Raw genomic sequence first — 9,749 nt, 5'->3', positions numbered from 1 at the left:
AGCACTCTGTTTCACCCAGTAATTTCAGCTGAATTTGTTCAAAGCACTGTTTTTCCCTCCTTTCCCCCCTCAAAAACAAAAAAAAAGGGGGTGTCCTTAGGTTCCCAGTACAGTGGTGGATTGGGAGCCATGGGGATGCGAAGGGATTTATGTGGGCAGAGCGAAGGATGGATGGTGGGCAAGGAATGGATGGACGCTGCAGGACAGGGGATGGACACAAGGACAGGGGGTGGTGTCCCCTGCACACGGGGTGACATTGGAAGCCCCATTCCTGGCGTGCAGACAGCAATCCACACCGCACCCAGACAGCCCGGCCTGAGCCTAACGAGCAGCATTGTTATTAATTAGCTCAGGAGCTTCCTCCTCTGCCAACAGAGCCTTGGGGCTGGGGATTACCAAGGAGCAATCCAGGTGCGATCCCAAATCTCAGCTCACGTTCCTGGGCTGGGTTCTCATTGCATTACATCAGCCCTCACCCATAGCATCACCTCTCTGAAAATCCTAAATTCCAACTCCCTCCCGCCCCCCAAAATGGGATTTCCCCCCCCCCCGGCCCACCGAGCACCGCTCTCCCCACTTTTTGGTCCCAACCCCGGATGCCATCAGCCCAAAAGGCAAAGAGAAACACCGGGGGGGTCCAGTTTGGGGCCGGGGGTGTTTGCTGAGTGCCATCACACAGCTCTGCGAGGAGAGAGAGGAAAAAGAGCATAAAAAAAGGAAAGCACCTCCCACCCAAACACGAGGAAGCCTCCTGCCTTTTTATCTCGGCCCTTTCAAGGCCATCATTAGGAACTAATAATGGCAAATTTGCCCTTTCATCTCTGCCCCCCAGGGCCATTATTTGCCCTCGGTTGTGGGGTGCTGTCCATGGGACAAGTTGGGGAACGTGGCCTTTTTTTACTATAAAATACCCAGAGCCATCACCCACCCATCCCATGCACAACGATTTTCCCCGTTCCATTGCTATGCTCAGAGCAGGGGATAAATAACTCCATCGGGAAAGCCAAGCGAGGGGGGTGGGGGGCTCAAATAGCACCTGTAGGGCCCCGTGCCCCCGACCCCCCCGCACCCCATTTCCTCCCCCATAAAGCACAGAGCCCGGTGCTGTCCTTTGACCGGGACGTGCTCCCCGCCGGGCTGGGCCGAGGTGTGACTTTTCCCAGCTCATTAGGAAAAGCCGCTGGGTTTTAAGCATCTCAGCCCTTAATGACCATCTGAATCCCATCAGCAGGGCTCTGATGCGGGGGGGTGGGGGGACTGGGGTGAGGTCTGGGTGGGGGAGAACGGCATCCTTGGGTCCCTTTTCCACCGCATCCCTGCGTGTCCCCTGTCACGTCCCTTTGCCTCGATGGCACCAGGTCCAGCTCTGCCCCCCCAAAAAATGAAGGAGTGCAGCCACATAGGGGACGAGGAGGGATGGAGGACGACTGCTGGCTTTGGACACATTGGGATGTCCCGGATTATGGAGCCACAAAATGGGACTAAACTCACAGCTCTGGGGGCTGCGCCCTTCCAGCACCAACGCACAGAGGGCACAGCCAGGGCGGCCATCGGGAGGTGCCGTCGGGGCGGTCCCCGCCCTCCCCATCCCATCCCATCCCCCCCCCCGCTCCCACTGCCGGCCCTATAAAAACGGGCGGCACAGCCCCAAGCCCACCCCGCCATGCCGCCCCCGGCCCCTCCACCCCCCGCCCGGCCGGGCCAAGCTTTCACCATCGCAGCGCTGCTGGGACGCTCCTCTCCCCCCCCGGCACCTCCACCACCACCGACCCCACCGCTGCCGCCTCTGCCGCATTGGGGGGCACCTCCCGGGCCGCTCTGCGCTGCGTGCTGCGGACCCCCGCCCGCCTGGGCTGCTCGCCTCGGGGCCACAGGTAGGGCCGGGGCTGCGGGGAGCTCCGGAGAGAAGACATCCCCCATGGGGAGGTCTCTAAAAGGGAACCTTCTTCCACCTCCCCTCCCTCCCCCGGGTATCCGTGTCCACATTTCCCATAAGATCACCTCAGCCGGGGACTTTTTCCACCTTTCCAGGAGGGATCTGTCTGCCTTACCCCCCTTCCACCTCTTTATTCCGCCTCTCCATCTGGGACTCTTGATCAGCTCTCCCATAGGGACGTCCCCAAATGGGGATCTCCTAGTTCCCCAGGGTGCTCTTGTCCAACCCCTGCCAAGGGGACCCAACTCCAACTGGGAAACCCCTTCTCAAGGGGAACTCTTCTCCTGTAGGGTCACCTCTAAATGCGGACCTCTCTACAGTTCTGTAATCAAGACCCTTCCCTTAGAGTTATCTCCAAGTGGGGACTTTCATCCACCTCTCCAGATGGGACCCCAGTTCCCCATTCCCATGGGGACACCTCCAAATGGGAAGCTCTTTCCAGGAGATCCCCCACCTCCAAATGGGACTCTTTTCCAGCTCTCCAAAGGGGACATCTCTGAATTGGGATCTCCTTCCACTCATAGGATCACTTTTAAATTGATACAGGCTGGTTTAGGGCAGGGACCTCCTTCTATCTCTCCCCTTAGGGACATCTTCAACTGTGGGCATTAATTCACCTCTTCAGGGGGGACCATTGTCCACCTCTCTCATAGGGACATCTCCAAATGGGGAACTCATTCCACAATGGGGTCACTTCTGAATGGGGACTTCCTTCTGTCTCCAAGTGTGGGACTTCTGTCTCTCTCTCCTGCTCCAATGCAGATCCCTTTCTAAGGGAACCTCCTCCAGGAGGACCTTTGTCCACCTCTCTCATGGGGACATCTCCAAATGGTGGACCTCCTTCCCACCTCTTCAAGGTGACCCTTTCCAAAGGGTTTCTCTCCAATAGGGTCCACCTCTCCAAAGAAATCTTCTTCAAATGGGGAACCCCATCCCAAGAGACCCCTTCTTCCTCTTCCATGGGAATCCTCCACTCCAGGAGCTCCTGTCCCCCTCTATCAACCCCTTTCCCCCTGACCACTGTTCTCTCTCACCTCCAGGCTTCCTGCTCTCCAAGTGCTGCTTCCCCATCTTCAAAACCAAGGCTGGCAAAGCCAAGAGGGTGCGCACCATCTTCACCAGTGACCAACTGGCACGGCTGGAGAAGGAGTTTGCCCGACAGCAGTACATGGTGGGCACGGAGAGGTGCCTGCTTGCCTCTGCACTGCACCTCACAGAGGAGCAGGTGAGATCTGGGACGTGAGGGGTTGGGGGGGGGGAATCTCCAAGTGATTGCTGGTGCTTCCTATTAAAAGGATGGGAGGCTGTTATGTTGTTTTGATTGGGGAAACTGAGTAGTGGAGATGTTGTATGGAGGGGTTGGACTTGCATCCAGCTTGAATCTGAGTTTTGGTTGCAGCTTATTTGTATGAAGTCAGTGGCAGTTTGTCTCCATGCTGGGGACAGAGCGTGGCAAGGGGACACTTATTGGTCAGAGGATGACAAAGCTGTGGGCTATTAGGGCTTAGTGTAGGGTCTGGGCACTGCAGGACATTGTGCTCCGTGGAGAATCTGAGTTTCAAAACCTATCTTCATTTCTTCCAAAGGTGAAAGTCTGGTTCCAAAACCGAAGGATTAAGTGGAGGAAGCAAAGCCTGGAGCAGCAGCAAGCCAAACTGGCCAAGATGGGCCTGGCCACCCCACAGAGGAGCCCTGACTCCCAGAGCCACCGTGGTGACGAGGACAAGGACTGCCCAATGGGGGCTGAGGACATCCAGGAGGATGCAGGCTCACCCCTGGGCTCGGGGGCTGCACCTCCCTCTGCACAGACTGTTGCAAAGTTCTGCTGAGCTGCCCGACCTACCAGGGCTGCTTTTCCTTTTTTTGTATTATATATGAATGTATCATAGCTGGCAATGAGGGTATCTAATATATACAGGGCTTCGGTTATTTTTGCAGTGCGAAAATAAATTATTTATGCAATTCTTGGTTTAGAGGAAAGCCCAGGTCTTTATGTTGTCCCTCTGTCTCACGGCCTGTCTGAGTGTCTTTTACTTCCTGGGTGGGAGAAAGGGCAATGCAAGGAAAGGGGGAGATGATGGATGGAGAAGGGAGAAAATGATGATCTGGGGAGAAGAGGATGAAGGAAAAAGAGACATGGATGGAGATGTGATGGAAGCTGCCCTTTGTTTTGGCTGTTTTCAGGGCCAGGATTAGCCGGCACTTCTCAAAGAGCCCAAACTGTGCTAATAATGTTTTCCCATGTCTGACGGAGCCCAAAGTGCCAGCGGGTTTAACCACTAATCTCACATACCGCTGGGTTTATTGCAATCATCCCTGAGACAACGGGGTTTATGGGGATGTTTTGATATCTCTCGGCTGGGGGCTGAGCTGATCGAGGGGGTTATGATGTTCTCAGGACACCTTTAATCCCCAGGAGCTGGCGATGCTCTGTGTTGGGGATGCTCTGTGTTGGGGTTCCTGAGCCAGGAGATGCTCTGCAGCTCCAAGAGAGGAATAGCTTTAATTAAAATGGGTGGTTTTGATTGTCTTTTTCAAATGGCAGCTAAATCAAGCTCCACTCCACTTTAGCAATGGGCTGTTCTCCAGGTGGGCTCTCAGGGTGCTCAGCTCCCATCTCACACCTGCTGTGGGATGGATGGGTGTTGGGGATGCCTCCCTCCCCCTCCCCAGCAATTAATATGTTTTCAATGGCCTCAGGGTGAGGAGGGGCTGGACCTGCAGGCCGAGGCAGCTGTTATCATGATGATGGGGATGGGGGGAACCGGGTCTGATGGCTTCCAGTGAAGGGTGGAAACGTTCCTCGTATTCACAGAGTTAGGATCAAACCCACCATGGGAAATAAAGGAAAATGATGCTCTGAGAGCTTGGGGAGGTCTGGGATCATCTCACCCTGGACTGAGCCTTTTCTGCTGACCTTCTCATGAACCCCATACAGAAATGCAGCATTTTGGCTGCATCCTTATGCTTTGCAAGCAGTCCCTCACCCAAAGAACCCATTGGTCCCTCCCCAATGCTGTGTATCACTGAGCTGCTCTGTCACTCCTCTACAAAATGGAAAAGCTGGTTTTCAGTGGAGTGGCAGCTAATTACAAGGCAGTGAGAACTGAGAGGCCTTATTAAGGGGATAAAGGTTATCAGGGTTGCAACACTGAGCCTGCCTGAGTAAATCTCGCCTGGTGCCTGCAGGTGGATAAGTCGGGGCTCCTTGCAAAACAAATGGGGGCATGGATCTGGGGACATGGATTTGTCCAGAGAAGCACAGTCTGCATATGGACAGAGGGATGGAAGGATGATTGGGAAGAGATGCACAGTCCCAGACTGCAAATAGGGGTGAATAGGTGCAAATGGGTGACTGTGTCCATGGGATGGGAGAGGAGCAGAGATAGCAGGAGAGATAATCGGGTGGATAATCCCCATACCCCCCCCCTCCCCAGTGTCCTTCCTGCCAGGATTACTCCTGCTGAGCACAGGGCGACGGACAGACACGGTGTGTTTGCATGGGGATGTAGGAGTCTGCAGGATGCTGGAACAGCCGCCAGCCCCCAAATCCTCCCATCCTGGGCACATTTGTGCCCCTTTCCCAAGATGGCAGCCCTGCTCTCCTTGTCTGCCATCCCCTCTCTCCCTTTTTTTTTTGAGGGGGGGTTGCTAAATGAGATTATGGCATGCCTCGGAGGGGCGGCAGCGCTGGGGACAGCCATGCACATTTCCCAGCTCTGTCTCATCGTGTAATCTTGTTAAATGATCAGAGAGCATTTCCCCCCCTTCTCCCTCCCCTTTAATTCCCGATTGAAACATCAAATAGAGCCACTGGGGGCTGCCAGCAGCTCCACCTGCTCTGGGAAGTAAAGGAGAAATGGGCACCATGTCCCTTCGTCTGTAGCTTTCTGGGGTGGAATCACTCTGAGCTCACACTGGGAAAGAGAATCATGGAATGGCCTGGGTTGAAAAGGACCACAGTGATCATCCAGTTCCAAACCCCCTGCTATGTTCAGGGTCGCCAACCAGCAGACCAGGCTGCCCAGAGCCACATCCAGCCTGGCCTTGAATGCCTCCAGGCACAGATCACCTTCTCCTCCTCGAATCACATCTGGCTAAGAGAGAAGGTGCTGACTCATAGCATTCAGCTCTCAGCTGAGAAGCAGCACCTGGCTGGTACATGAAAATAGGGGCAAAGTGGGGTGAGCTGCCTGGGAATGTGATGAGAATGAGGGCTGTAGAGGGCTAAATCTCTGCATTTAGAAGTCACATTTCTAAGGTGGGGAATCATCCCGCAGTGGTGCTCTGCACCAGGACCATTTGGATGTCAGGGGGAAGTTCTTTACAGAGAGAGTGGTGAGGTGCTGGAACAGCTGCCCACAGAGGCTGTGGATGCCCCGTCCATCCCTGGAGGTGTTCAAGGCCAGGTTGGATGGGGCCCTGGGCAGCCTGGGATGGTATGAAATGTGGAGGTTGGTGGCCCTGCATGTGGCTGGGGGGTTGGAGATTCATGATCCTTGAGGTCCCTTCCAACCCAATTCTATGATTCTGTGTGACCATTCCCTCTTAAAGTTGTGCCATTGGTCCCTTTTGGATATGGGTTGGGTCGACCATGAGCCAGCTGGGCTCTTGCACAGTGCTTGCCCCTCTGCCCTCCTTCATCACCCTTGGTGCATGGCAACATCCCGACCCTCTGTAAACAGGTTCCCCGCAGACAACTCCAACACAGCTGATTTTATTTCAAATCTTGATTGGATCAGCTCCATCCAGTCCCGATGGGGTGTGATGAATGGCAGGAGGGGATCTTGTAGGAGGTGCGGGATCAACGGGCAGATAAAGCACCCCAGGTGGCCACAGCATCTCGGGGCTGCCATGCTTTCGTGCCTCAGTTTCCCCGTTCCAGAGATAGGGAACCGCAGCCTCACCCTATCAGCCCAACTCTTCGCATCCCTGCCGAGAGCCCGGCAGGACCCGGCCTGCGCGCTGCCTCATCCTTCCCCCCTCCCTCTTTATTGATTTAATAAGATGGAGGGGAATTAACGGGGCCGAAGCATTGGGATAATGAAAGATGAACAAAGGGGCAGCGCTAGCAAAGATGCTGCCAGCTTTTAATGATGAGGCCGGGCAGATCCCCTGCTAGCTGTCCCTTTGGAGTGGCGATTAAGAACATACTGTTATTGTTAAGGCCAAGAGATAAATCCCTGCACCGTTTCTGATGTGATCAGCCGGGGCTTCTCCCTACAATTTGTGATCCTATTGTGGACGGTGTTTGCCCTGGGCAAGGAGAGTCTGGGAACCACTTATGAACCATCCTTTGGTCATTAGCCTCCTCATTAGGAGAGAACAATGTCGGGGAGGAAAGATAATTGAAGGGAGCAGCACTCAGGGCTGTGCCGGCGCTGCCTCAGTTTGTTGGTAATTCCCAATTAATTTGAAATGCGTGGTTTGGGGATAATCTTAATAACCGCATCCATCGAGGATATTGCGAGCATTTTGGGGTTCCTCGTGTCAGCCTGATGGTGACGTAGACTCAAACCTATGGATTTGGGGCTGAGGATGACCCAAGGGCCAGCATTCGACCCGAAATTGGGGGCTAAAGGTTGGGGAATCGGATCCAGACACGCAGCGATGTCCCCAGCACGGGGACACCCCGGCTCCGTGCCCCGGGGACCGGCGGGGGGAGAAGCAATTCCTCAGGATGCTTGACATTATCAAGTGCTAATGAGACCTGGATGGGGCTGGGGTGCTTTGCAGGCCATTACCCCAAATTAACCTGACAATGCAGCCGGGGCCAGCGTCTGAAGGAGGACTGGGTTGTGTATTGGCTGTCTGAGGCCGGGGGCAGAAGGATGCTGCCCTTCTGCCTTCTCTCCCCTTGCAGAAAGCAGTTTTGCATCTTGCAGGGTGGGTTTCGGCGGCATGCCTGCATTCGGATCAGCATCCCAAGGGCTGGAGGAAGGCGGAGGGTATGGAGAGGACGGGGGGGGGGGGGGGAGGGGGGAAGCAGGGCTGTCTGCTCTGAGGGCTGCAGTGTGTCATCTTTCTTGGAGAAAACATGTCCCCACGTCCCTTCTTCTCCATCCCTTCCTCCCCAAGCTGCTGCTTGCACGAGGCTTTCACCAGTTCAGCGGCCAATGGCTCGAACTGGGCAGAAGCAGCATCTCTCACAGCCAGTAGCCACCATGCACTGGGCTGGTCGTGCCTCTGCTGCCTGAAAACTGGGCTCCCAGATGCCACCACTCCTGTCCTCCCCCTAATTTGGGTCTGTTAATGACACCTTGCAAGGTGCTGAGGATACAGAAGGTGAAGCAGATGGTGGCCACTCCAATGTCCCAGCACAGTTGCATGCTCCCAGAACAGAAAGCACAGGCAGAAATAATAGCAGGCTTCGGTAATTACTTTTCTAGACTTTCTGATGAGTGAACCGACATTCTGGCAATCTTGCCCATGGGAGGGGGATTGGAATTAGAAGATCTTCAATTCCCTTCCAACCTAAGCCATTCTTTGATTCTATGTATCAGTGGACAGAGACCCTCACATTCCTCTTTTAGTGGTGAAGATGAAGGTCTGTTCCCTTCCTCCAGTGGGATTTGGTGAGACCTGGCTTGGGAAGGGGCAAATCAGAAGATGTAAGGAAATCCCCCACTGCCTTTCTGCAGGCATCCATCCCCACCTGGCTGAGCAGAGGAAAAACAGTGAAAAAAATCTGACACAAGTGTAAATCTGACTGTCAGTACTCTATTTCTAAGCCAATTTTGCTGGATTTTAAGAGCCAAAAGCATGAGGTCATGAGTTCAGGCTCCTTAGGGTGGCGGTGCTGGGCAAGTTATCCTAATTGTAGAATCGTAAATGTTGGAAAAAACCTCTAAGAGCACTGTATCCAACCTTCAGCCATTCATCCAACCAACCATCCCCACTGTGCCCACTCATAGAAGCATTAAGGTTGGAAAAGGCTGCTAAAAGTCACCAAGTCCAGCCAATATCACATCCCCACCATGCCCACTAACCACGGCCTTCAGACAGTGAGCTCCAACACATCATGGCACCATCTCCTCCCCCGTGGGCCCCTGCAGACGGGATGCTCTGTGCTGAGATGATATTTTCCCACTTGGGAACAACTCACAGGCAGGATTACAAATGCGGGCCAAACCCTGATCACGTTTTCACGTGTGCTTGCTGTGGATTTGGGGATATTTCCGCCCCATCTTTTGCCTGCCGGGAAGGCCGGAGCGGGATGGCGACGGAGCCGGGTGGTGGAGGAGAGGTGTGAAATTTCTCATGGGCAAACAAGTAAGAGCGGCGGGGTGCCCGGGAGAAGGGGAACCGAAAAGACGAGGGGGGGAGCCGAGGAGGGAGAGAAAGCAGCAGCCAAAGAGGGACACAAATCCCCAAAGCAGCGAGCCGGGGGATTTTTCTATGAGGGGATTGTAAAATGCGCTCTCTCTTTTCCCTTTGCAGGGGGGAACAAGGGCCCCCACTCTATCTGATAGTCATTAGCATCAATTAGCCCCGTTTGAAGTAGGCAACATCTTTGTCTCTTTGCAAAAAAGAAATAAGAAAACCTTTCAGGGAGCCCATAATAACATCTGGAGCAAGGAGAGGCTGAGCTCAAGTTCCCCACTTTCATCTCTTGTCGAGGTACTTGGAATGTTAATGCAGCCTCATTCTTTAATGGAGTTATCAGGAAATGCTTTTCACCCCCTTCCCTTTGCTCAGGGGGGATGTTTACAAAGAGCTGGGGGCTTTTTTTTGTTGTTGTTTTGTTGTTGGGATTTTTTTCCCCCCCCAAAGAAACTCCCGCCCTCCTCCTCCTCCCCCCCCCCCCAACTCT

At 54.2% G+C, this 9,749-nt stretch overlaps 1 protein-coding gene across 1 annotated transcript; it reads left to right on the top strand.

Annotated features, from left to right (window-relative positions):
* The first annotated feature begins 1,663 nt into the window (after nucleotides 1-1,663).
* LOC116225994 (homeobox protein Nkx-6.1-like) lies at nucleotides 1,664-4,307 on the top strand. The gene is made up of 3 exons (XM_031588712.2): nucleotides 1,664-1,874; nucleotides 2,977-3,161; nucleotides 3,523-4,307. The coding sequence occupies exons 1-3, from the start codon at nucleotides 1,664-1,666 to the stop codon at nucleotides 3,763-3,765; spliced, it is 639 nt and encodes a 212-aa protein (XP_031444572.2). The 3' UTR covers nucleotides 3,766-4,307.
* Nucleotides 4,308-9,749: the final 5,442 nt, after the last annotated feature.

The sequence above is a fragment of the Phasianus colchicus genome, chromosome 4 (genome assembly GCF_987193195.1).
Source record: "Phasianus colchicus chromosome 4, bPhaCol1.hap1.1, whole genome shotgun sequence".
Taxonomy (NCBI): Eukaryota; Metazoa; Chordata; class Aves; order Galliformes; family Phasianidae; genus Phasianus; species Phasianus colchicus.
Note: the sequence above shows the minus strand (reverse complement) of the source record. Positions and strands in the feature narration are given on the sequence as shown.

What these genes read in the sequence shown, in the direction of transcription:
- LOC116225994 (XM_031588712.2), top strand. Translation starts at nt 1,664, where the DNA reads ATGCCGCCCCCGGCCCCTCCACCCCCCGCCCGGCCGGGCCAAGCTTTC. An exon ending in TGCTCGCCTCGGGGCCACAG is followed by an intron (nt 1,875 to 2,976) that starts GTAGGGCCGGGG and finishes TCTCACCTCCAG; the next exon opens with GCTTCCTGCTCTCCAAGTGC. An exon ending in TGCACCTCACAGAGGAGCAG is followed by an intron (nt 3,162 to 3,522) that starts GTGAGATCTGGG and finishes TTTCTTCCAAAG; the next exon opens with GTGAAAGTCTGGTTCCAAAA.